The sequence below is a fragment of the Apaloderma vittatum genome, unplaced genomic scaffold, assembly GCF_000703405.1.
Source record: "Apaloderma vittatum isolate BGI_N311 unplaced genomic scaffold, ASM70340v1 scaffold6283, whole genome shotgun sequence".
NCBI lineage: Eukaryota > Metazoa > Chordata > Aves > Trogoniformes > Trogonidae > Apaloderma > Apaloderma vittatum.
The window spans coordinates 1,503-28,890 of NW_009707415.1; the positions used below are offsets into that span (position 1 = coordinate 1,503).

General features: G+C 40.3%; 1 protein-coding gene across 1 annotated transcript; it reads left to right on the forward strand.

Annotated features, from left to right (window-relative positions):
- The first annotated feature begins 201 nt into the window (after positions 1–201).
- LOC104271499 (calmodulin-A-like) lies at positions 202–11,540 on the forward strand. Its single transcript, XM_009866183.1, has 7 exons — positions 202–424; positions 1,418–1,452; positions 2,427–2,457; positions 7,552–7,695; positions 7,769–7,875; positions 8,747–8,882; positions 10,276–11,540. Exons 1-7 carry the CDS (start codon positions 202–204, stop codon positions 10,302–10,304), a joined length of 705 nt encoding a protein of 234 aa, XP_009864485.1. The 3' UTR covers positions 10,305–11,540.
- Positions 11,541–27,388: the final 15,848 nt, after the last annotated feature.

Below are 27,388 nucleotides of genomic sequence, written 5' to 3' on the forward strand. Positions count from 1 at the left end.
GAATGTTAAGACTTCAGCATAGGCATGTTGTAATTTAACAGTGTTTCTGAAGTTGGGTGGCATTACCGAAGGTGTGCATGCTCTCACGTGTCTGGTGCTTGAGGATTGTGAAGTCAGGACAGAGAGCTCCAGAAGGCCAATCTAGGAAGACCACAGTGGCCTGTGAACTCGCTGGACGGGTCCCAGCTATCAGCCCGCCACATGAGTGGCATGAGAGGGAGTGATCTAGCAGACTTGCTGGCTCCGCCTTTTACTGCTGTTGCGCAGCAGTCCCTGCAGAGCCTAGCACTGCAGAGTACAGATGGTATTTGTTCAACCTTGCCCCACCTCCTTGCTTATCGTTCAACTGCCTATCGTTCAACTGCTGTATACCTGTGGCTTCTAAGAAGCTTCGTGCTCTTCTCAGACACTGTACCTCTTACAGGTACTGACAAAGCTTATCCAAATTTATGGTTAGTGGCTATAGGATGTTTTAAGTTGCTGGAAGAGTTAGAAAGGAAGAGTTTGGGAACACCTAGCACTTAAACGCTGCTTAATGTCATGTCTTTATATAAAACTGTATATAAAACAGTATGTGACTCAACTTGGTAACCCGTAAGTATTAACCTAAATAAACTAGGTTCTTGCTACTTAAATCTGATCTAAGCTTTCTGCGGATAAAAATATCCTACGGAAATGTAGCACATCGTTCTCTTCACTGGAGCAATAAAAATGTAAATAGCATGCAAAGGTATGAGTGAGTCTATATTAATGATACTCTCCAGACAAAATCTGTTAGGCTTCTGTTCAGGGACCAGCAGAATGCTTCCATGTGGAAGCCAAATGTTGAATTGGTAGTCGAGCCACCCTAGACTATCTTATTTTTTAAAATAAGAAGTTGAACCTGCATGGGAGTGCATCCTGTGGCTGCTGAAATTGAAACAAGTGGAGTCTATAGCTACAAATACCCATTGCCTGCTCTTGTAGAAGTTGCTTGGTACTGTGGTCTTGATTCTTAAGAGTAGGTGAGCTACAGTCAGTCTGAGAAATAAGTGATTGTGGCCTTTTATCTTGGGCTGTTGTTGTATGTGTATTTTCTTTGTGAATGGTTTAGTTCTTGTAAAGTTCCCTGAGCAGCTAACTTGAGTTACAGAAGAGTAGCCAGGAGTTGGTAAATTCAAAGTTTGTGTACAGTATAGAAATGTTAACTCTAATGAAAATGAGTACATGGTGTATATACCTCTTTCTACGTATTCGTCAGCAAATGTCTGATATGTAGAGACATCCTTCTGGACACAGCTAATGACTGAAAATATTTCAAACTGTCAATATTGCAATAATTATAAAGAGGTTGTTGCAGAAGTGGTTGCAAAGTGAAACAAAACAAGAAAAAAAGATGTTGAACTTCGGCAGTGAATGTATTCTTTCTATTTTCAAGTGGGGCTTTTTGGCTTTTCGTCGGAGTACTATGGGGTAAAGAGCTCAAGAACCTTCCTTAAAGGAATTGTATGGCCTAGTTACTGCAACTCAGCTGAAGCTGTGCAGAATTTGAAGAGTCAGCTGACTTTGAACACCCAGGGAGAGCACTTCTACAGTCCTTAATACCTTTGTGTTCTTTCAAGTGTGAAGACTATTTGGGGCTTGGCCTCAAAGACAGAGGCTTTTTTTTTTTTTTTATTCTGTCAAATCCAGTTGATTCAAAACTGTTCACTGGTAGAGCATGATGAAGTATGAACTGGATATAGCCAACTGATAGAGAAATTCTTATAACATAGAACTTTTCTATTGTGGCCCTGTGAGCCAGCTTTATGCTACTTGAATCTAGAGACAACAGTCTGAAAAGTCTAGACAGCCATATGGCAAATGCATTGAAATTAGCAGTTTGGGCTGAAGTTGCTAGTACTGATAAACTGTTTTTTATAGCCAGGTCGTTCTTGGATGTTAAGTTTCATGTTAATCAAGGGTTGATTTCATTCTGGAGGAGAGTCTATTTTTCTAGTGATAGCATTGTAACTTAGCAGAAGAGACTAGCCTGACTTAAACTTTGGATATGGGGTTGCTGCTGCATTACTTAGACCCAAAGTCTTTAAGCTGAGGCTAGTTTACCAAAGTATTGCTACCAGTAGTCCACTGTGTTAATGAGTTTTTAAAACCAGTCTGGAGGGATCTGTGTGCCTTGAGTTCGCTAGTGTTGCTTGGGTAATTGATGCACATGGTAATCCATTATTTGGGTGTACCAGATATTGTAGGGTCAGGAAATGAGGAGAGGCTGCCAGCGCTTACTTAGCAAACAATTCTGATGACTTTTGAGCTCTGTTAGAACTGTTTCAGAATGCTGCAGATAAATCCTGAAGAGCAGCTACCATACTCAGAGATCACCGCAAGTCTGTGTCTTATTTTACCTTGAACTTTTGCTGCAACTCTAACAATATTCTCTTTTATTACAGGCTGATCAACTGACAGAAGAGCAGATTGCAGGTGAGGTTTTTCATACTGTGTTGCTACTCCTACTTGACCTGACACATCTCTTAATCCAGTGGCACTCTTTGTTACACAAGATATTTAGCTTTCTTAGGTACTGAAGTAGTATAGTGGACTGTTTCGATTTTTCACAAAAGTTTTAAAGCCTTATTTACTGTAAAGCATCATGGATACTATGAATCTGAAGTTTTGTTCTCTAATAGGTAGACAGTCCTCACAGTTTTGCTAGCTATTAAGTAGACTTGGAACTTTCTTTTGTTTTGTTTGTTTGTTTGTTTTAATTCTCATGACTACAGAATTGTCCAAAGTGCAAACTGAAAGGTGGGGGGGGGGAAGATCTTTGATGAAGATTTGGAATGTGGAGTGCTCTTATAACAGAAGGCAAAAATAATTTGCTTTGCTCTGCTGTCAGCAGAGGTCTTTCAGAGTGGCTGAGTTTTGACAGCGGAGGCTGGCTTCATGATGATACCTCTTGATATTCCGTATTTGGAACTGTGTTGTGTACTTGGACACAAGTGTTCTGTGCTCTGTTCTGATGCTCTGGCGCTTGCTCTGCAATGCTTAGTATGCATCTCTTGCATCTTAGTATTGGCCCCTGAACAGCGCTTTCTGTGCACTGACAACTGTCTTACTAGTGGCTGAAACTTTTGGTTATTGTGTCTCCTACTCACATGGGCTGCACAAACTGTTATCTGTCACTGCTTTCTGAAGACTGATTTCAACTTCAGTACTTGATGTGACGTAAAGCTGGTAATGCAAAATTCAACTTGCCATGGACGTTCAAAACCTTCAGGGTTTTTGATCTGACAAGAGTATAGTGTTAATACTAGAAAGTCTCAGTGTGCATAACTGTCATGTGAAATGATTTTTAGAGAGTGCCATGGTGCTGCTAATCTAATAGTGGCAGGTCAAGCACACAGAAAACAACCTTTTAAGAGGTATTGCAATTTTAACTGTGGTGTAGCTCTTGAAGACAGTGTGTTAAAACAAGTGTCGTAATGAGCTAGTTTGTTTTTACTATTATTGCCAAATTTGAAGTGTAAGAACATTCTTCTGTAGCTTTGAGACTTCAGAAGCTTGCTTTAACTCATAGGAGACTAATTATGGTTTTATGGAAAATCTTTATTTACTCGTTGCTATGGTACTGTCTTATGAGTAAGCACAAGCCAAACCTAGTTCAACTCAAGATTATTTTTTTTTTTTTCTGGAAGTGGCCTATGTATCTTAAGGGTTTTGTGATCAGTTTAGTTGGAGCAGGCTTCATCAGTTGTCACAGCTGTCTTTTTGATAATGGTTTATTGTTTCAGTTCTTAACTGTAGGAGCTTTATTAGTTGATGTAGCTGATAATGGAATATAAACAGGAAGTTTATTAACACTACCTCAGGATTAGTGCTAATGTTAGCTGTTCAGTAATGATAGTACAACTCTCAGAGTTGAAAGTGGTTATTAACAAGCTTGTTGTACTGGAATAGAGGGCTTTAATCTGTGTGAAAAGAATAAAACTGTAACTTGGTGTTAGTATGCAGTGTAAAATGGCCTGCCACTTTCAGTTCAGCTGTGGTATTTCATGAAACAGATGTGTCTGCAAGTAAACCATAAACCTCTTGATGTGAAGACATCCCTAGTACTGCTTAGGAAGGGCTGTAGCTGACTAAGCAGTCTGCTTAGTTTTGTTGTCTTGCATGGGAAAGCTGCTGCAGGTACAGCTTGCATATTTCACAGAGACATTGTGGTTTGGAAGACAATTTTGAGTCCCCTACCATTCAATTTCAATTACCTGAAGATACCTTGCTTTTGATTTGAAGGCAGCCTTAAAATAGTACTACAAGGTAGAGACACCGTTCTTAAATAGAAGACCAAAGTAGTTAAAGCAGCCAGTTCTCCTGGGTTTAAAACAAATCTTCCACCTCTACTGTGAAGCACCAGAATACAGTTGTTAAAGATTCCAGATGTTCTTATTTCCCATATAACTCAGTGGTCATATGGGACTGAAGCTTTTTGCCCTTATAGGCAGGGGTGAAAGACCCAGGTGTTGTTCATATGAAAGGCTGATTTTTGAAAGCTAGGCAGGTACAGAATATGAATGCTAGTTGCAGCTTCAGTAAGAATTGAAATTGCTGAATCAAATGGGTATCCATTTGTTTAAGCCTTGTATTAAAAAATTTATGTAGGTCAGGACCATTTGGTGTGGATGGTTGGAGGAAAAAAAAAAAGTTGCGTTTGTCTCAAAGCAGCTGATCTCTAGTGAGCTATACTTCCTTCCACTGGACCTCAAAGAAGTCTAAATGGGCTCTCTGAACAAGTAGGTCTATGTATGGTGTTTGTTATACCTTGGTCCTTTAGTGTGCTGTGGTTCTGTGATGGAGACCTGACCACAAGAGCTATTTAGAATTTATTTCATTGTGAAAATAGTAATGTCTAAGTGTTGAGCTTCTGGTAGCTGTGAAAAAGAACAATTGACATTCTCCTGTAAAAGTTCTGGCTGTAGCTGGCTGAACTGTGTGAGAGCATCTGGTTCACTGAACAATTAGGTCAGTGAAGACTGCCACTTCATCTGGAAGGGTAATGTGGTACAGAGATGCCTCAGAAGCTAATAAACGGGACATTTTGAGCTAGGGTGTTAGAGATCATGTTCTGTTGGGGGGGGCCTGGAAGTAGTCTTTTCTGTTGTAGCCTGCTTTTCAGAAGGAGGGGAAGGTTGAAACATTTTCAGATGGCTTGAAGATGAGTGGTTCTGCTGGCATGATTCTGTTTTCTGACAGGTTAGCCTTATCTAGGATTTAAAAGAATTTTAATTTGTAGTTTGATGTGGAGGAGTGTTGAATAGTGGGAGTATTTGCTTTACATGCTGCATGGAATTATAAGGTGTTTAAAGTGTGGGAGGTGTGTTTTATATATTCTTATGTTGCAGGAAGCCAGAACTGAGTTGCTTGCTAAACTTCATGGCTGCCTTTACTGGCCATTGCCACAAATCCTCCAAAGCTATACTAGGTTGTTCATTTTCTAGCCTAAACTGTACCTGCATAGGTTGTTATTCCTTTGTTCTAATTACCAGGGCCTGTTCCTAAAAGTGGTTAAAGAGGAATTTAAATCATATTCTTCACTTGATTCAGCATTTCAGAAAGGAATATGTTACTCATCTTTTGACTCACTTTATGATTATGATTTAGAGCTGGTTGCTTAGCCTACAGCATCTTGGTAAAAGAAAGAGTTGACCATGGAGTGGTTCATTACTGGTGTTCAGAATGTACCACTGAATGGGTGATCTTGTAGAAAGCAAGTCTAATTTTTTTTAATAAAAAACAATGATTTTTCTAAACAGGGTCATTGCAGTACTGTGAAGTCTGCTTCATGTTTGGTTTAGTGACAGTTGACCTTCAAGCTAAGGATGGAAGTGGTTAAGAGCAAAACATTTTGAATAACACTTGATTTCCTGACACTTGATAAAGACTTAATGTTCTCCTTTCCAGGTCCTTCCATAGTAGACTAGACTTGCCCCAAAAGCCTTTTCTTCCCCAGTGTAAAACTTGGCTCCTAGTAAATGGATGTATTGACTCCAAGCTAACTGAAACTAGCCCCAGAGACTGTTGGAAGTTACTGTAGGTACAGGCTATAGCTATCTCCTTGGGCAAGAGTGCTTCTGCTTTGATTATACAATACTGACTTGAAACTGTTTTTTCTGAACCTGTGGTAGCCTTGCTCTGAGTCTTACATGCTAAACAACAGGAGTTGGCTTTTGGAACACTTTAGACTGTTAGATGTGGAAGAGTGTGTGTTTTCCTGGATGGGACTCAACTCTGGCTCTGGTATTATAGCTGCATTCATGAACTATAATAAGCCTGTCCTTGTAGTTGGATTTTTAACACTTCTGAGCTTCTACTTGACTTAAGTGTTTCAGAGTCTGAAATGGATGAAGAAGGCTTCATGCAGTTCATGGGAAAACACAGCTTTTACTGTGACTAATTTTTGTCTGGGAAAACCACCATCTGGAAAACTGACTGCTTGAAAATTTTAAAAATTAATTCTTGGAAGTATTTCTGATGCAGGAGTGCCCTTGAGCTAAAAAGTTCTCCATAGGCTTGATCTCAGGTGCTTTGAAAGCTGTGAAAGGATCTGAACTGTAAAAGGGAGGAGATAAGTTTTTCATTTTTAGCTGTAAATTGTGTATGAGATACTATAGTTAAGTGAGCTACTTTAAAGATCTGTGGCCAGAGACAAACACATGGCATGGTTTAAAACCAACTCTGTTTTTGGTTTGGACAATTAAATATGTTATGCTTATATTACTATTGCTGGCTACAATACAGCCATTGTAAGGAGGTTAAGAGGTAGCATTGAAACAGTTAAGCAATCTTAAAACTGTTCTTTACTAATTCTATGAAGGCTATTTCAGGCCAAAGCAATTTTCTAAGCAGCTTTTCAGATATTTAAGATGCCAGTGACTTTCCTTCTTGAACAACTGACTAATATATGTAGGCTGAGGAACTGCAGAAGTCCAATGGGAGAAAGAACTGGGAGAAATTCTTTTTTAGTTAAGTATGGACAGGTGTTAAGACCAGTGGTGTTAGGTACTGCGGCTTCCTGTATTGTATCCTGTTCAGGCTTGTAGGTCTGGTGGAAGTGAGTATAAAGAGAAACTATTTTTTGTTTGGTCTGATTTTACCTTTTTCTGTTGACTTGTCTCCTATTAGTAATAGAAGTTGTTTTTTTTCATGGGAAAATATGAAATTACAATTTCTTACCAAGAATGTGGATCATTCTAGTTTCAAATAGCTATTCCCTTCACCTCGGTAGTATGGATCCTTGTTCAAGATGAATAGTAACAAGCATCTAAGTACTTGTGAAATGGATGACCTTCCATCTTATTAGGATCAGAATGTGGTTGATGGACTGGCCATTTATTTTCCAGATGCTGGTGCTTCCATGTTAGCATTATAAGTATAGCAGGCTGAGCGGTATACTGAATTTTTTTTCTGAGAGAATAAAGTTTTGTAATTTAAAACAATAAGCAACTATGAGTTCTTACATGATTAAGTGAACTTAACATTTCAGAGCTGAAAGGATTAACTCTTTTTTTTGCTATTGTACAGAATTCAAAGAAGCTTTTTCACTATTTGACAAGGATGGTGATGGTACTATAACTACAAAGGAGTTGGGGACAGTGATGAGATCGCTTGGTCAGAACCCCACAGAAGCAGAGCTACAGGATATGATTAATGAAGTAGATGCTGATGGTAAGATTTTACTAAAAAGTATTTTAATGGAGTGCCTGAAACCTGTTTTTCTAACAAAGTGACTATCTTGCAGGCAATGGCACAATTGACTTTCCAGAGTTTCTGACAATGATGGCAAGAAAAATGAAAGATACAGATAGTGAAGAAGAAATTAGAGAAGCGTTCCGTGTGTTTGACAAGGTACTAAAAATTTTACCTTAAATTGTTATGAAAACTGACTGACTTCTAACGAGCTTCATCACTGAATTGAGCGTGTCTGCAGTCTTGTGTTCTAGACCCTCTAGGTTAACTAGTCATCCTAAAGCTCAGTGTACTGTGGTGCTGTACCTGACAGTCAGATGAGTTATCATGATAGCAGTGGGTGATACTATTCAGCTACCACTTGCTGTGATACTGAAATACTTGTACAACACTGGCAGGGAAATTGTTTAAATACTTCAAATGGCAGTCTTTTAAATCTTTCACTTACTGTTTATTAACAAAATTGCTAAATGAGTCAAAAGTTATTCAGCCTCTTAAGCAAGATGCAATTTTAAACAGAAAATATATGATGTTGAATACCTTGGGGTGTGGAGGGGAAGAAGTCAGCCCGGTATTTGCATACACTAGTACTTTGGTATCAAGTGTCTGAGGATGGAATATGTAGAAGTGATTTCTAAAGGCCTTATGGCTTTGTACTGCACTCTTGTGAAACGGGTGAATTTCTAAGAAAAATAGGTACTTCAGCCAGATGATCACATAATTGAATAGACATCTGTCACCCAAGAAGATTGCAAAAGATACTGATTGCTTTGTTAGTGGTTAAAAAATGTCTATGGATAAGACAGCCAAAGTAGACCTGGATAAGTTGCTTTTAAAATACCTTTTTAAGACTTACGATTGTGGACGATACTGAATATAAGCTTACATCTCTCTTGCCTTGTGCAAATGCTAGTGGTTAAAGCTGTGCTAACTTCCAGTGTTCAGCTTGCTCTGCAGTATTCTTAAGTTATAGTTAAGTCACTAGATGTTAGACAAGTCTTGTTTCAGTCTTCCCTGTTTCCCTTCCCAGGATGGTAACGGTTACATTAGTGCTGCAGAACTCCGTCATGTGATGACAAATCTTGGGGAGAAGCTAACAGATGAAGAAGTTGATGAAATGATTAGGGAAGCAGACATTGATGGTGATGGTCAAGTAAACTATGAAGGTAAGGAGTTGTTAAACAATTCTTCTTGTGTAGTGCTTTTTTCATGCTCATGTTTGTGTAGATACTGATAGCCACACCAAGTTGAAATAGGGCAGTGTTCAAATGAGTTCTCAACATGTAGTGTTCCTTTAAACTAATGTCTTTTAGTATGTACATTGTGTACCTCTAAATAGGTTTAAGTAGGCTGTTGCTACCTTTGTGCCAAAGGCAAAAAATGACTATTCATCTGTGTAAGTAATAACTTTCTAAAACTAATGATGTTTAACGGCCATTAGAATAAAGAAGGCAGGCAGGTTGTTCGCATACTGTTCTGTCTGCTAATGAATATTGACCTAACTGTAGCAGATCACTCATTTTTCATTAATGCTTTAAAAATTACTAATTAAAGGGAGAAAGCCTCTAAAATACACAATTTCCAAGACCTTTAAAAGACCTGTAAAATAATCTTAAAACACAGATCAGCTGCACCAGTAGCTTGTTTTTATTTCCTTTCTTCCTGGGAGTCACGCAAGCGGGTGGGCTTCTTTTACCAATTGCTTGCCATTCAGGAGCACTAAGCATGTTAGCTTATGTTCAGTTTAACTTCTGAACATCTAGAAAAGAGCTAGGGTGTTTTCAGATAATACCCTTACTCTTTTTGAGGTGTAGGTATGGCTTCCCTTTAAGGCCTTTTTGTTTGTGGCATCAGGATGAGCACTCACTCATCAGTCATTGAAAAGCGTCTTTATGAGTAAGACTGCAGCTTTTCTGTAATTGTACTTAGGAATAGTGTTTAAAAGCTGGCGCTAGGGAAAAGTGGGCATTCTTCTTGTTTCTGCTTGTTCTGGATCTTGACCAACCAGTTTATTCCTTTTAGGTTCAGTTTCTTTTTGTAATTGTACGTGAAACTATGGTTCAGCAAGATAAGTGAAGAATCCTATTTTTTGGGATCTAACTTCCAGTGTGCTGTGAATAAGCAATGATTTTGTTGCTTAAAGCCAGTCAGGCAAAATACTAAGACTTAAGCTATTCTGCAAACCAACAGAATATCTTGCTTGTACATCTACTTAACAGATGGTCCCTTCAGCACAATTTCTACTGATATTAGTCATTCTTAGACATCTTGTCCCTATCTGTAAGTCAGTGGGCATGAGGGACCATGTAATGTTGTACTTTGGAAGTAAGGCTGTTCCCCAGTTCAATGAAGGACCAAGAGGGATCTTTTGCCATTAAAAATAAGAGGTTTTTTTAGATGTGGTTGGTGGAAAATGAGACTTTTGAAGATGCTTTTTTGAATGTAACTGAAAATACAATTTTGAAGCAGTGTTCAGCACTAATAAGGCAAGTCACTTCTCAGATCTTGCAATTCAGATTTTTCTCTGAGTAACTCTTGTGCAACTCTTTCCTTTTACAGAGTTTGTACAAATGATGACAGCGAAGTGAAGACGTTGTACAGAATGTGTTAAATTTCTTGTACAAAATTGTTTATTTGCCTTTTCTCTGTTTGTAACTTATCTGTAAAAGGTTTTCCCTTACTGTCAAAAGAATATGCATGTATAGTAATTAGAAGGCCATTCCTCCATGTTTTTCTCCTTTATCTTACTGTCATTGTTCTGATTTTTGGAAAATTGATCAAGTAACAAATGTTGCATGTGGCTTACTCTGGATATTTAAGCCCTTCTGCACATCTGAAGTTAGATGGAGTTGGTTAACTGAGGGAACATCTGGGTTGTCTGTTTTTTTAAAAAAAGTAGCTTTCTTTAGGAGACTTAGGTATGACTAGTGTAACAAGTTACATAAAGTAAGCTAGGTTTTACCATGCATTAGCAATTCCTTAGTTAAAGCAACATGATGGCTCTAGTTCTCTAGTATATAAAGGAGTTTATTCTGCTTTCTGTGGAGGATGAGGACTCTTGCAGCTAACTGCAGGATAAAACCATGTGAATAGTATATATACATGTAGCTAATGCACTGTAAAAATCATTCTCCTAGCTTACTTCACAGTAACTTGTTTGTGGCCATACCTGTAACATGTTGTTGAAATGTGGAGTCTTAACGTTGTGGACGATTGACAGTCAACAATATGAAACTTAAGTTGCACTATTGCAAAACGGGTGATTTATCCAGGTACTCGTACACAAGTTTGTTTTTTTTTTTTTTGTACTGCTGGTCCTGTACCAGAAAACATTTTTCTCCTCTTGTTACTATGCTTTTTAAACTTTGTTTAGCCACTTATTTTCAAAAAAAATCTGCTTATGGCACGATTTGCCTCAAATCCATTCCAAGTTGTATATTTGTTTTCCAATAAAAAATTACAATTTACCCATACTGTTTCAATGTATCCTTGAATTATTTACAGGAATTGTTCAATACAGTTGCTGCTCTGTGTTTCAGTATGTAGCAGTTTGGTTTGCTTATGCAATGGATTGGCTGTCTTAAAAATAGTTTGGAAGGTGAAAACTTAATCCTTAAACTCTGGCCCTTAATAGTATTGTTGACTTGAAGAAGCTTTCTTACTAGTAGTTTAAAATGTATTTTACAGTCTTGTGTGGAGCTTGGTGCTTCAATAAACTTACCGTAGTGACTGGCTATGCCCACTATCTGTAGACATTGTGAACTGGATGTTGACCTAGTTCAATAGTTGACCTAAAATTAAAATTCCTTGTTCGGACAACTAAACCTGTTTGCTTTCTTTTAATTATTTTGGAGTTTATTCCCTGTCAGCTGCTACCTTGGGGTAACTTAGTCTCACACGTGGACTTCTCTGAAACTGCTCTGTTTTGAGTTGCTCTTCAGGATGCAGTCAGCTCATAGTACAGAAGGAAAATATTCTCTTACTGATCTACTAAAGAGCATGATTGTGCTTCTAGCACTAGTTTTTCAAGGTTTAAATTTTTTTTTTATTTATTTTTAAAAGCAGAAAACAAACCTGGTTTTGACCAAGGGACAAATCAAAAACCTTGAAAGAATGCCAAAGGCTGTTTGTGCCCCTTGCCTTTGTACTTCCCTGGCAAGAACTGACTGATCCTACAAGCGCTATATGGTTATCTTGTTTGGGGATTCAGATTACTTTTCAACAAAGCATTGGCCCCTGCATCTGGTTGCCCTCACTGGTCCCAGCAGAGCAGTTGCCTAATTTTTTTAAAAGGTTTTAATCATCTTTGAGATATAATTACAGTGAAAATGTAAAATTAGAACAGCTGATCATCCTGATTTTAGACACACTTGGATCAAATGTTTTATGGTCACTGAACTCAAAGCCGTGCTCCCTAGGGACTATAAGAAGCTCCTCTGGTTTTCCAAAGGAGACTTCTCAAAAGTGTTTAAACTGCCAGGATCAGAATTCCTTAAAATCGTTGCTTTTGTACTGGTAATTTGATTTAGGAGGCTTATGCACTCTAAATATTCCAGCAGCTGGGGTTTGCCTTTTACAAAATGAGTGACTGAACAAACACTTCCAGTCTTCATCCTATGGCCTCGGAGACTGGGAACAAGGCATAGGTGGTTGAACTGCCATAGGATGAGAAGAATGTAACAGAACTGTCAGAAGAGCCTCTTGATATTCTGAATTGCAGGAGCTTTGGAAGTGTCATTTCTGCGGTAAGTAATGCAAACAAGGATGTGACAAGAATTGGTATTTGCTAATCTGGTGTCTTGACTCCAGTAGGCTGGGAATCACACTTTGACCTAGTGTTTCCTTCTACAACTCAGCATGCATTTGGAAGCATCTGACTAAGGTAAAAAGGAGAGGGTCCTCTCTGTTATGGAAAACTGCCTTGGCCAAAATAATTGCCTTTCATGAAATGAATGGATGAAGAATGTGTGATGAGAAGGCCACCTTTATTTGCTGTCACTTCAGGTGCTTCCTGTTCACAGAGTTCAGTCACAGGAATCAAAGCTGCTGGTTTTGTCTAGTGTCTCTTTTGCTGTTAGCTAAATGAAATGCCTGATTTCTAGGCCAAAGTCTTACAGCCTTGATCACATCATACTTTAACTGCAGAATGGGAGATTATAACTCTCAGGTGGAAGCTGGTGGCATTGAATTTGTACCTTTTGGCTGAGGTGCGTTTAGGTACTTTTGCCATTGTGAAGCAGGTAGTCCATAGGTTGCTCTAGGTAAATTTCTGGATGTGTGTGTGTGTGTGTAGGAATACTTTGAAAATTCCAAGTTCAATTTCTGGTAGCTTGCTAAGATAGTCTTTCATCTTGTTTCTTAAATGTGTAGTTGAAGGTTCTTGTATTCTCTACCATGATAGCAACAACAAAAAACTTCTGTGGCACAACACTGCAGTAGAACACCTGGTGATGCTGGTTTATTCTAAACTGGGGGGGGACGATTGGTGCAGGGCAAGAAATCTTTGGCCTAAAGACTGCTGTTCCCTTAATGTGTAGGCTTGTGGGGAGATTCTATCAGTGTGTAACACCTGATGGGAGGAAATGAAGACAGAGCCAGATTCGTCTCTGTAGGCCCACTAGCAGGACAAGAAAGGCAATGGGGCACAAACTTAAAAAGATTAAGTTCTGTTTGACCAGGACAAAATACTTTTCTGCTTTGAGGGTGGTCAAGCACATGTGGTGGAGTCTGTGCAGACTCAAAACCCAGCTTGATGAGGTGCTGGGCAAGTGGTTCTTGCTTGACCCTGCTTGAGCAGGAAGTTGGGCTATATGATCTCGAGAGGTCCTTTCTGATGTAAGTGATTCTGTGAGGTGAAAGTGCCTCTGCTGACTTCCTAGGCATTACCTTGGTTTGCAGCTCTGTGTGGTGACCTTTCCCAGTGAAGGAAAATGTGTATTTGCTGTAGTCTGAACAATAATTTAGAGTATGTTTAACTTGTAGTCACCAAGCAGGACTATAGCAAACACTGCCTCAAGGCTATGAGCTGGTCTGAGAATAAATCACTTGTAGGTGTGGAGATTTGGTGGGGGAATAGTAATAGTAATTTGATGAGGAATAGTAGCTGGTAAGCTTGCAACCTATTAAGAAAGAGCTATTAAATGAGGGGCAGCTAATGGGTAGTGGAGACAGTAAGTGAGGATTAGGAGCCTGGTAATAAGATCAGTCTAATGACTTGAGGGAGGCTGCAGCTCTGGAAGTAGATGAACTATAGTGGAGGAGCGGGACTGAAGGACCAGCTGTAGCCAACACAGACTGGGTGCTTTGTCTTTCAAGTGGAGCCCGTTGGTGTCTGAAGACTTTGCTTGAGCTAAATCTGTGTTGGAGCCGTCCTGTTCAGGAATCGTTTGGCAACAACCTGGACGCAATGAGTAGCAAAATGAACGCTTCCTTGCATTTATGTATATATGGCTTCTACTACATGGCTGTACTATGTTTCTTGGACTTCTTCTAATTAAGAGAAAAGCTGTGTTAAACTAGTTTACTAGCTTGTGTAAAGGGAGTTTCCATAGCTCGGGCTTAACTGTCATTGCTGGCCATTTCCAGTGGGGTTGGGTGGGAAATTCACTAGAGAGACTTGAAAAGTCTTCTTGAAATGCTGCCTTTAAAAAAAGGCTTTTCCATTGAAGTCTTCCTGTTGTTATGGATACTTAAGGAAGTTTCTTTCTAATTCATCTGTAGTCTGTCAAATGAGAGACTTCTTAAAGCTGTTCAGTATAGTAAAGAAATATAAAAAATAAATTTTGAAAAACAGTCTTCCCCCCGCCTTTTTTTTCCCCTTCATGTGAGAAAAGTAGGTATTTGAGATGACAATAGATATGAATACACTGGAGTGTGCAGACCAGGTATAAAAAAAGTGTGAGGCCCAGCCAATAGGGACAATGCTGAAAAAACTTGAGTATGGCATAATAAATCTATGCTTAGCTTTGAAAAGAAGACAGTTGTCTTTGGGAGAGGGAGTGCTGATGGAGAGTTCGAGAAAGTGTATTTTTATATCATGGTATCTGATCAGCTTTCTCTTTTTCTACTTATACCTTCTTTATCAATAGTGTAGGTGTGACTGGAGAGAGAACTGTACTGCATCTACTCCAGTTGCTGGTTTTGACAAGAGCTCTTACTCTTCTACAAGAATATTCAGTTGGTTAAGTTGCTGTATTTTTGAAGAACTGAGTCTTTGGTAGCTGTGTGTACACTAGAAAGGGACTTAAGTCAGATGAAAATATGGAAGTGGGGATGGGGACCTTAATTTTCACTTCCCATAAGTGCAAGTCTGGTGTCGGTGTCAGCTTCAGAAGATGTAAATGGCAATTTGTGTGTGAAAATGGTGACTCCTTCCTGGCTGCTCCTTGGAGGAATACTCCTTGTGGCTTTTTAAATGTGAGCTATGGAGAAGAGGGCATTTATTTCAGTGTCTACAACTTGAGAGTCCTGAGATTTATCAAGAGATTGTACGAAGGTCTTGGTTCAGCTGGAGCACCTTAAAATGAGATTTTCGAAAGATTTGATGAAGAGGATTATAACAATAATAGCCTAAAGATGAGGCATATTTCCTGCAAAACTCTGGTTGAATGATACCATACCATAACTCTTACATATTAACTGGATATTAGGTAAAATATCTTTATTTAAAAGAGTGGTGAAGCATTGGCACAGGCTGCCTAGGGACGTGGAGTCACTGTGTGGATGTGGCACGCTTTAGTGGTCGTGGTGGTGTTGGGTTGGGTCTCCCTTTTCCTGGATGCTTTATGTAGGTAGAACAGTTTGGTGTTTTTTTTGAACTGGAAATAAGAGAGAAAGAAAGGGAGCAAGGAAAAGAAAGAGAATGAAAGAATATCAATTACGAGAATAGCATGGAAGGAAAAGAAGTTTGATGTGAACATCTAATAATTGGTGCAAGACAAAGTCCAACACTACTGTCTTTATAATACAAAGACCCTAGTGCTGGAGCCCCGGCTCTCCATTCTACATCCCTCCCTCAGTCACCTCAGTAGCCATCTCATTGTGGGGCTGGCGGGTTCCTGTCATGACAAGGCAACCTCACAGAGGTCTGGCAGATACTCCCTTTCCTTCGAGTCTCACAGAGCCCTGAGTCTGTGTGAGTTGCCCACTGTTTTGCTACAAGGATATTTTTGATAGCTTTGCACCTCAGCAGGCTAGAAGAGTTGTCTGTTTCTGTAGTAAGAGCTCACTTTTTATTTACTTTTTGTAAACCAAATTGAGAGGTTTTGGTTGATGATTTTGTATTTTTTTGTTTGTTTTTCACACAGCTGCAATGCAGTGTTACTGAAATAAAAGCAAAAAAAAGTCCTGTCTCCTCACAGTCTCTTAATTGTGAAGTGTTAGATGATTAGCAACCACAGGAAGACTGTGGGGTTTCTCAGTTCCCTCTATTTCTAAGGTGTTAAAGCCTCTAAGATAATTATTTTTTTCCCTTTAAATAGCTACTGTTTTTTGAATATTAACTAAACTTGAAATCTTTGAAAGAGATGTTGGAGACTCTATGTGTCCAAAGTGGAAATGCAGTCTTTTTTTGCTGCCAAATCTTTCACACAGAATAAGATCATAATTCAAGGTCTCCTCTAAAGCTCTGGTCAGTGCATTTGCTACATTGATTCAAAAGGCCTTGAATATGCATAACAACAAAGCTTTTTAATGAATTAGAATATGTGAAAATTTCCCATAGATTGGAATTGATTCAAAAATTGATACGTCATTTAGATATTTTTTTTTAAGATGGTAGAATTAAGGCAGACCTGTGTAATAGGTTTGCATTTTCAATTTTGAGAATGCTAGGCATTTTTCCATGGAATTAACACTGGCATTTATTTATACATGTGTTACATTTTAAAGTACTGCTAAGAGAAGAAGTGTGAGAGGATTGTCTTCTGTTGACTTCCACTATGGAGGAGCTGTCCTCAAGCCACTCCGTTGTTTTAATTGTTCACTGTTCTACCAGCGGGACAAGTTTTCTTCCTTTCCGAAATGGGTGGTGGTGCTCATGCAGGGCAGGGATACTTCTCTGTTGGCTTTTCAACCCTCTTCCACCCTTGTGCTTGTGGCAGCATAACTGGATTTATGCTGTGGGGTTTTTGCAGCCACTGGCTTTCCCTAAAACCGTTTAAAAGTGCTTTTGTGGTTCTTCGCCAGGCTTTGGAAGCAATGCTATAAAAAGATATTCTGGTGGCTTTTTCTTTCCTTTGATTTTTGTCCATGTTCTGCCCTTCCCTCAGGAAGCATTAGCTAAGGAGACATATCTCCACACACCCTGAAGACATCTCCCCGTGATCTGAGCTGGAGATCCCTCACAGAACAGCCCAAGTTGCTGTGCTGTGGATTCATTGATTATTTGGCATGAATTACACTTGAGGATGGGTTTTATTGCCAAGATTCTGATAAATTTTGCCTCCCGAAGAGACAATAAAATGCTTTTGCTGCTTTGCTCTTTTTAGTAAGAGTAATCACTGCAAAAGCACTGAAGTTGAGGAAAATGGTATTGGAGGAGGTTTCATATCTGTGGTCCTTACTTTCTTGGCTGCCTCTAAAGATAAATCTGCCTGCTGTGTTAGCAGTTAAAAAATAAAATCAGTCATTTGCTAGTGGAGCAGATTAAAGGCATCCACATTGATCCCGAGACCTTATTTGTCATCTGCATCTGAGGGAAAAGTACTTCCTTGCAATCTGCGAAGTGTAGGCGAGTGGCTATTGAGGTAATTCACCGAATAGTCTTAAGCAAACTGGTGGTTTTCAGAGGACATCTGACACAATCACATTTTATATTGTGAGCGTGGAGAAATCCAGTATTTAAATGTATGTCTTCATTTCTTTGTCCCTCATCCAGACTTCTCTCTGCACCTAGCCAAACTAGAATGTTTTGACCAAAAATGCTGGTAGTTACATCAATTCACTGTTAGTGTAGCCTGGAGGGGACTGAGGGGAGACCTTACCGCTCTACAACTCGCTGAAGGCAGGTTGTAGCGAGGTCAGAGTTGGTCTGTTCTCCCCAGTGACAAGTGATAGGAGGAGGAAAAATGGCCTTAAGTTGTTCCAGGGGACGTTCAGGTTGGATATTAGGAAGAATTTCTTTACTGAGAGGGTTGTCAGGCACTGGAACAGGCTGCCCAGGGAGGTGGTTGAGTCGCCATCCCTGGAGGGGTTTAAGAGAAGGGGAAATGTTGCATTGAAGGGCATGGTTTAGTGGTGTTTGTAGGGCTAGGAAAAGGTTGGACTTGATCTTGAAGGTCTCTTCCAGCTGAAACTGTTCAATGATTCTGTGAGTCACATAAATGGTATCCTCTGCTTCGGTTACCCTTTCTTTCTGTGATGGGGAGATGCTGAGACCCTACCTTGCCCATCATGCTGAAGGGTGAAATTTCACTTCTGACCTAGCATACCCATGGGGAACACCCTCGAGCCTTCCCAGACAAGAGGCTTCTCTTAGCCTGGAAGTATGTCTGTAGCTCTGGATCGATGAGCTACTTGAATAATTTTCAGAAGAGTCTGCTTGCTTCTATTTTTAATAATTTCACCTGTTGAACAGTTAGTCAAAGACTGATGAAAGTGAACTGATACTGAATCCCAACTCTTAATTAAAGACAATTTATGTCAGAGTTTGAATTTCTAATATGCCTTCAGAGAATAAATGGCACAAGAAACTCAGCTTACCTGCCTAATCAGCTGATGCTAATACTAGGGAGCTACACAGTGAAGCCCACACGTGGTGTTGAAGCAGAAGGCAGAGGAAAGAGGATCTATCTAGCTCTAAACTGAAAGCAAATGTCTTGCTATCAAGCGCCTCTGCGCACTTTCTTCCTACTTTTGTAGATTTGAGGAGAAAGTGCTGGCAATATACCTACATGAAAATACCACACAGAAATCCCAGCACCTTATGCTTTAAAGATAAGGTAAGCATTTATGCAGATAGGTACATATGAGAGAAACAATAGCTGTGGCTCGATTTCAACGTGTAAGTGGGTGAAGACTCTGGGGATAACTAGTCTGTAGATAATACCTGACCTATATTGTCTGCTTTGCCTGAGCTTTAAAATATTTTGCTCTTTGTGCTTTCATAATTTTCATGTACAAGTATTGTTTTATCCCCTTGTCATATTTTCTCAGTTCTTACTGTCAGTCTCCCCTTTGTGGATGCAAGCAACCCCAAAAATGAACCTACATATTCAACTTTTGGGCTTCTTTCTGTGAGGGATGTGGTTTAATGGTGGACTTGGTAGTGCTAGGTTAATGGTTGGCCTTGATCGTCTTAAAGGCCTTTTCTAACCTAAATGATTCTATGAAAAGCACAGCTGCTGCTGCTCCTTCCTCGTTTCTGTGTTCAAACAATTAAACCCACCCGCACTGTATTTTGAACTCCACTAATTCTGAACTTTTCTGGTCCACAGACATTCTTGTGAGATAACTTTTTGTCTTGCCAACCAACAGAGCTGCTCTTAACCCCCACTACTGCTCAAAAGTTATCTCTATCCTCTCAGGCAGTATTTCTGTCCTGAATCTCTGAGCTTGAGACGGTTTCCTGTTCTCTGTACTATGCTGAGTGTGATAGGTACCCAGCAGTGAAGCTCTTCACCTCTTGAACAGAGTTTTTATCTCCGGTGAAGCTTAGAAGAGGCTGTTGAGGACACCTACAGAGGACTGTTGAATATACTCCATGGAGTCCTGTTGCCAGGCAGAGAACAGCCCCAGTCCAGATCATTAGTATTGTTTGATATGTAATAGATATATTCTAATTCTCTCATCATGGAGAGGACCTGTCTTCTCTGTTCACTGAAACCCCCCCAAAAGCAGGTCACAGCCAGGAAATCTTTTTCCAGACTTGCTTGCTCTTTGGCACTGCACAGCAGTCTCAGTAATGCAGGGATGAAAATAAAAGTGGCATATGAATTCTGAGCTATTCAGTCAAGCCACCCTGCAGCAATGAGTCTTGATGGAGGCTCAGCTTAAATTATTTGAAGAGGGTTTTGGATTTTGCTGTCTATAATTCTTTCATTTTTGTTTGAAGACTTAAGTATTTATCTTAAGTTGTGTGTTTTCCCCAAACATCCTCTGATAAAGGATAATTATGGTAAATATTTTCCCGCTATTCAGAGCAGTTTTGTAAGATTATTCAATTATGACTAACGCTTTACAAAAGCATTGGAGCCTCAGCTTTTATGGGGAGCTGTGCTTAAGCAAAATCAGATCCTTGAAAGATACCTATGCTAAACGATGGGCCATGCTTGTGCGTCAGCTTCTGCCTCCAGCCCCACCATGTTCTTCTCTGTTATGTGGCAGTCTAGGAAGAATCAGTAGTTTGAAGGTCCCATCATCCTCCTGTCTGCGTTGGCTTTTTCTTCCAGGATATTAACACTACACCAGGACATTTAGCCCTCAGATCTCCTCCAGCTCCCAGGTTTGCATGCAAGTAAATCAGATGAAAATTACATGCAAGGAAAATACAATTTATGTATTCCAACACTGAAGCGCACCTGCAAGTCCCATTTATATGCTTCAACCAAAGGCCACTAAAGTCTGCTGTTAATTTCAGTAGTATCTGGATCAAGCCCTCAGTCAACATCCTGGCCATCTGTGGGGTCGATTCTGATGCGGCATACTTCTAAGGTTATGCTTAGTTTCATCCTCATTTAATAAAGCAGTGAAGTGTGTGATTAACTTGAGTAAGAGGTTGAAGCCTGTGCTGAAAGTCAAGCACAAACTTTGCTGAACTGGGACTTGAATAGTAATTTACATTAGAGGGTATCCTCATTCAGCATCTGAAAAGTAGGGCTGATGCTTCTGCAGACACACAGCCCTGTGGTTACAGAGCAGAGCTGCCTAAAATCCAACCATTTTGAAGCAGAAAAACCCCAAAACACAGCCCACTGCCTTGTTTGTGCCCAGTCATGTACACAGGTCCTTCTTTTTACAGTACATTCAGTTCCACTGCCTGAGGGTATTCATAATGAAAACCAGTTATTTTGAAGTAAAAACTCAGAGAAACCATTGGAAAAAACAGAGACAGTGATGGCAGTGCCTCAACTCGCTGTAATTGCTTCTTTTTCAAAGTCCAGGCAGTTGATGTTTTGTTCTACTGCCCAGGAGGTCCTCAGAAATTTGCTTCCCTCCAGTAAGTGCTATGCAAATGAATATTTCCACTAATAAAATATGCATGGCCATCTGAAATGCAAAACGGGGACATAAACTGCCATGTGTTGGCCGAGGCATAGGAGCATTATGTACGACCTGAGCACAAGCGAAGCAATTCAAATCAGCTCAGCCCTCTGGATCGCCAGCTCAGTGAGTGCTCTGAAGGGTTCCTGTATCTCAATAAACTCACACTTTCTGGGGACTGGAGATGCTGAAAGGCATAATAAGCTCATCTAGTAATTCCTGATCAATGGTGACTTCGTCTCAGCTGGCACATGAGATGCTGTTACCCTAACGACCATTTATTCCTGTGCCTGTGGCCTTTGGATTCTGTAACACACATGGGCATCGATCTTTTAAGCACAGCTTGTGAAGAACTCAATTGCAGAAGTTGTCTTTTTTTAACAGCAACAGGACTGCTGTTGGGAGAAAGGCAACATGTCAGCTCATGTTTAGAGGATTTTGACCTCAGCTTGGTCTTTGTGACTCTAAAAATCTTGAAGGCTCCCCTTGTGAAAAGCAGTTATAAGTTGTTGCTATCGTTAATTATCCTCTAGAAAATAGAGAAGATAAACAGTATTTTTTTCCTTCCCTTCTAAGGGTTTAAAATGACTGAGTGTATCTGCCAGATTTAGAAGGAGGTGTATTTTGGTGGTGTGGCTAAGATGAATTCAGATTCTAGATGAGCCAAAAGTGTGAATATTTCTACAGCTGAAAACAGGAGCGAGTGAATTGGATGCGTACTGTGTCCATGTGGCAGAAAAACTATTTGTAGCATTTCTTTCTTGCTTAAATTACAATTCCATAAAATGCCTTTGGCCCTTTCAGTATTGAGGCTGATCCTAATCACTTCCACTAGTAGCATGACTTCTCTGGCCTCTGTAATATAATTCCTGATTTACTGCAGGAGATCAAACTCAAGGCCACTGTGGCTCCATTCTACTACTTCACTCAAAATATCCTGCATGTTGTTTATTAAATTGCCAGCTACCCCTGCCCAGGCAATACCAGCCTGTGTAGCTCTGAGCTAGTTATACATCCCATCTGCAGATTCTGTACCCTGCTGGATAGAGTCACACAACTCCCAGTAAAAAAATAAAAAGGAAAGAAAGCCAGTTTGATGTATTCTCACTGATGAATGCTCAAGTTAGGGGAGTATTGCAGAAGAAGCAATTGCAACAGAGTTGCTGAGATTAAAAAGCTGATGTCTTAAGTTTCCCTGACTGAATTTGGTAAATGGGAAATGGAAGTATCACTGCAGTTACTTCTTCCAGCAGAGCTAAAGGATGGGCTGTGCTGAGCAGCTGGAAAATGGTAAAGTCTCCCATCAGTATCACGCCTCACAAAATGAACATCTGTCCTAGCCCACGTTAGGCACCTACGGGAATCTCCACATGATCTGCTGCGGGAACGCTTGGTCTTTCTCTGCCCACGTCCCAAGCAGGTGCAGGCTCTGGGCTGGAGAGAAGCTGAGCAGCCACAGTGGGGTGGCGACAAGCATGAGTTAATGTTCCCAGCCTCCCAGCAGGATTATTACTAAGTCAAGTGTGGCACTCTGCTGATGAGGACAACGCTCCTGGCTCAGAGTGGCTCATGTCAGCGGAACCAGCGTGCGGTACAGGCAGGATCCATGGAAGAGATGGCCAACATATTGTCTGACCGAAGCATTTCACCTCCCACACCCTGGCATGCTCTGGACTGGAAATCTGATTCCCAGGTGCTTAATTCCCTTTGGTCACTTCATAGGGATGACAGGCACCTAACTCAGCGTTGAGAAAGTCAGCAGTTCATTTTGCGTTTAGGTATGGCATTATTAAGTGTTATAACATCCTTTTTGGTCATATCACTAAATATCTATGTGTTATTTTGGCTCTTCCCTGAGGACTAGCATTTCATTTTTTAAAAAAATCATATTTTATTAGGAAACATGTGTTTAGGGCTCTGTTAATCTCTCTGCAGCTGACACTCAACCCCGTCTGTGCAGTAATTTGTTACAGCACCACTAAACCTGGCAATTCAATTATGGGATGCCAGTTCTTGCTCTTTGTTGTGCAGTGAACATAGAGTCATCACTGCTTTCTATTTTTGCATGAAAATGATTCACAATGTAGAATGTACTGTACTACAAAAGGGATGGAAGAAAATAGTTCCATGATACATGTTGGGAGACAGAGGCAAGGGCTTGCTGCTGTGATTCACGCGTGTACTGCCCAGGCATTCCAAAAATGGCTTTCTTTACAATTAGCCACAAAAATCTGTAAACCATAAAAGGAAAACCATTGGTCTAACAGCAAGTGATTCCGGCTGGCTGCTTAAAATAAAGGAAGGTGATAATTCATGGAGCGGGTGAAATGCCAAAACTTACTGGACATCTTGTGATTAACTTCATAATCGGGCGGTCCAGACTGGCAGTCCTTGCTCTCAAGCCGAGAAGACTTTCTGTGCTTCAAAAATCAAGATGGTCAAGGAGAACTGGCCACGGGTATTTATTAATGGTTTGACTGTGGCATGTATGCAGCTACTTGTGGAGGATGGGGGCACGGAAGGGGTGGCTTCTCTGGGGAGCTGAGGGGCTGCTGCCCACGTATTCCCCATGGAACAGACTTGGCAGAAAGAAGGCAGTGAGTAGGCTGAGCCCTGGCAGATTGCTCTTCCCCCAGCACATCTGAAAAGGGAAAACAACACTGCTGAGAGCACTCAGCTGGATGTCAGCTGAAATATGAAATTGTGGATATTGCCTCCCTCCACATGTCTGTGGTTTTGCCCCTTTCCTCTCCCCACCCCTAGCTTGGCATAGCCAGATGCGTCTCAGGGGCAACATGCTCCTTCCAAGGCTTTTTATGAGGTTGAGGCTCTGTCATCTCTGACTAGGAGATACAGGAGATGGGGTGAACGCCAGCTATGGCTGGTGACACCCCTCTTGTAATTTATAAGCAGAATATTTGTTAATGCATACCACTCGAGAGCATTTGACATATACTTAGGAATGACTCTGGGAAAATATGTACACAAATATAAGTATAGAAGCTCATATTGGAAAAGGCAATTTATTGCAGCTGCTAATTCACTTTTTAAAAACTAGAATCTGCAGTGATAAATGCTTGTGTACATTTTGTTCCTTTTCTGTCAGGAATTCATGCCTAAGTCAGCCATGGTCTTGGTTGTATTTCTTACAGTGGATAGGTAGGCTTTTTTCCCTTTTGTGGCTGAATCTCTTTGCTGACTAACAGTCTTAGGGTACCAGTAATTTCTACATATCTGATGGAAATGAGAAGATATTTTACTACCCAACTAGCCAAATTTTCTATGCTCTGTCACATTTATAGTTCTAGAAGGAACAGTACCTTTAAGAAATAACATTAATATAAGTACAGTTCTTCAGTGTTTGTTTGAAAGTATAGCAAAAGATTGTATTAATACAAGTTACCATGGGACAGACTTTTTCAGTTAAGTAAATGCTAACCTTTTATTTGAAAATCCTTTAGGATCTCATTAACTGCTCTGTGCCAGGTGGCCTATTGTTGTAAGTGATCCATTCTGAGTAAACAGCAACCTCTTAAATGAGTTGTAGATACTGCTATTATATGATAATTTTCGAGAAATGAGCTGTATTGCTTTTTAAAAATTGCCCTTCCTGCCTTGGAATCTCAGCCCAAATCCGGTGTGCTCTACGGACAGACTAGATCTGCTTGGCTGCTGATTTGCAGAACAGCTTTACACTTTCTGTTTATTTTGCTGTGTAATTGTTTTGTGCCAGAAACCTTCTCATTTGACCTCAGGCTAACAACCAGATATAAATGGCATCCATGCTGAGGTTTTTGAATACCCTAAATATTCTCATAAACAACTGCTCCCCATCTACATCTCATCATGATAATAAAGACACAAACCGATGCACTAGTGCAGTGCCACTCTCTGTGGGGGCTAGCTTTTCAATTTCATAAATGCATATCAACATCCTGTGAATAGCTTAAAATACAGTTATGGTCAGGAGAAGGATTTTGTAAAAGCAATGTCTCTGTGTTCTATATTAATTCTGAATTGTAAACACAGCAGAATATACACAAGTCCTACTTTCCGGATGGTTTTTTTATCCTGGTATTAACTGTCAGAAGAAAGCCCTATGCTGTTAACAGTCTCATGTCTATTGCTAAATGTCAGCTTCTCCACATATAAGAATACTTTTTTGTCACTTCCACATTTTATATTTCAAACATTCATTTTGTTCTAAAAAAACCCAGAGTCTTCTAACAGTCACAACCTGGAGGGTCTGTGACTGTCAGGATTAAGGGCTCATGTTTTTTTCTGGGGTCCCAACCATGCCAAGAAATGCCTTTTCCATTAATCACTTACGCTTAACTAATCATCCCCAAGTCAAATTTGCTAAGCTTATAAATGGAGGGCCCAATCTGTTGTTAGCTGTGACTCGAGGAAGTCACAGCACTTTTTGGTTTAGCTCAGCGAGAAGGTTCACAGGCCTCGAAAGCCAGTTTGGTTACACTTTTCCATGTCCCTGCCTCTAATTGCTGAAAGCCTAACCGGGTCTCCGAGCTGCCACCCTCTTGGAGATTCAGGAGAGCCCTGCAGTTGCCGATGAAGGGTCAGAACCGGCCCTGCCCCAGAGACACAGGCTGCCACCATCCAGCAGACTATGGATCCATCTCCTGCCTCTTCCCTTCTCTGTAGTCCAGGTAGGGTTGTCACCCTTGTGAGGCTTCTGCCTCAGGCACTCAAGTCTGCTTGTGCAAAGCCTTGAAGCTTGTTTGTGCAGTGCTCGGTCACCGCAGTGTTTGTTTTACCACTTGAGTGGAGTGCTGGCTTCTTGTGCATGACGTCCATGGCTGTCTTCCCTCAGTACCTCTGCTGCTTGCTTTCCCCAGAGCACCAGAACCTTGTGTTTGGCAGGAAACTTTCTTGCTCTTCCTTGTTCCAAAAGGAGAAAATGGTTTGTCTTCCCCTCAGCCTTGCCTGACCAAGTAGTCTTTTGTGTGGTGTAGGAGAAAAAGAACTTATGAACTGTCCCTATGTGGCATAACAACATCCAGCCAAATGGATTTACTCATTCAGCCTCTGATCAGGATATTCAGACCTGCCCAGTGTAGACAGGAATACCTCGGCAAGCACAGGAGAACCTTGGCGAGCCTTGCCCCTGCTCTGGGAGGCTGCCATAAGCCTGTTTAGATCACTGGCTGTTGGGAGTGGTATTAAGGTGCTCGTACCTTCTTTCTTATTTGTCTTTTGAAGCATGCGTAATAGCTGTTGCTAACCACCAAGCAACTGAATCCTTGTACTAGAAAAAATAACCCGTCAATGAAGCAGTTGTAGAATGAGAACGGCGGTTATTTGTAATGACAGGGTGTGGCACGTGCTGGCACACATTCCACCTACTACCACAGTCATTTGAGGTCAAAATGCTTTAGAAGCGAAGAGAAATCTATGAATATCATTTTAAGTACTGCAGCTAAGATCCAGGTAAGGAGAGCCTCAAGAAGGTCCCTTTAGAGAAACAAAGTAGCTTATTTTTCGTCTATATTATGGAAACTAATAATCCACTTTTATGGGTAGCTGTTAAATGGTCACTGGCTCAGTACCAGCGTGGTTTGTCTATTGTGCAAGTAACAGCAACTGTGTACATGAGATTTGCCAAAACTCTGGTCTGTTTTGGAGAGACGACTTTTGAGAATTCTTTTCATTTATAAACCTGCTTTCCTTTGTCATCTGCCACCTCTGCCATGCTTTTTCCATATCACTTACTCTTTTTCCGCTCTTCTGAGTTTTACCCATAGCTTATTACTCACTTTATTTCCAACATATTGACTTTGATCTACCTGATCTTTTATTCAAAATGACTGATGTGAGGGAAGTTATAACATGAAAGCTAGGCAAAATGCTGATGAAGTTTTAAGAAAGAAAGCCAGTAAGCTCCCTTATTTTGTAATTATTTATTGTATTTTTTCTATACTATTTGTCTTAAGGTTTTGGATATAGGGGTATAAGCTTCCCATCCTAGATGTACTTGATGGCATGTTCAGATATTCAAGCTGATGAAGGTTAACTCTTTGTTAGGCTACAAAGGAAAGACATAATGCACTTTTTAATATTTTTTTTACTGTGCATCTTGTGACATTTTAGATTTAAATGGGGCTTATGTGGTTCATGAATTGGCCTTAAATCATCTACATGCTGTCACTAAGCATTTTCTTAACAGCTGTTCCTTCCTTTAGTTAATTACTTATCAAATGTCAAAATGTGATGGCTGAAATGTCCTGTTATCTGAACAAACCCTAACTTCTCAATCGTTTTCTGTAGACAACAAAATGAAGTGCTACATGAAAAATCATGAGATGTTCTGACTCCACAAAAGCTTCATTTTTATGCCTGACTAAACCTGACAATCAAAAATAAGAAAGGGATGTGGGGAGAATTAATAAATATACATTACCCTACCTAATGGTTATGAATAGGCTCAGGCTCGACCACAGCTGTTAAAGTACAA

What these genes read in the sequence shown, in the direction of transcription:
- LOC104271499 (XM_009866183.1), top strand. Translation starts at nt 202, where the DNA reads ATGAGTGGCATGAGAGGGAGTGATCTAGCAGACTTGCTGGCTCCGCCT. An exon ending in AGACACTGTACCTCTTACAG is followed by an intron (nt 425 to 1,417) that starts GTACTGACAAAG and finishes TCTATTTTCAAG; the next exon opens with TGGGGCTTTTTGGCTTTTCG. An exon ending in CGTTCCGTGTGTTTGACAAG is followed by an intron (nt 7,876 to 8,746) that starts GTACTAAAAATT and finishes TTCCCTTCCCAG; the next exon opens with GATGGTAACGGTTACATTAG.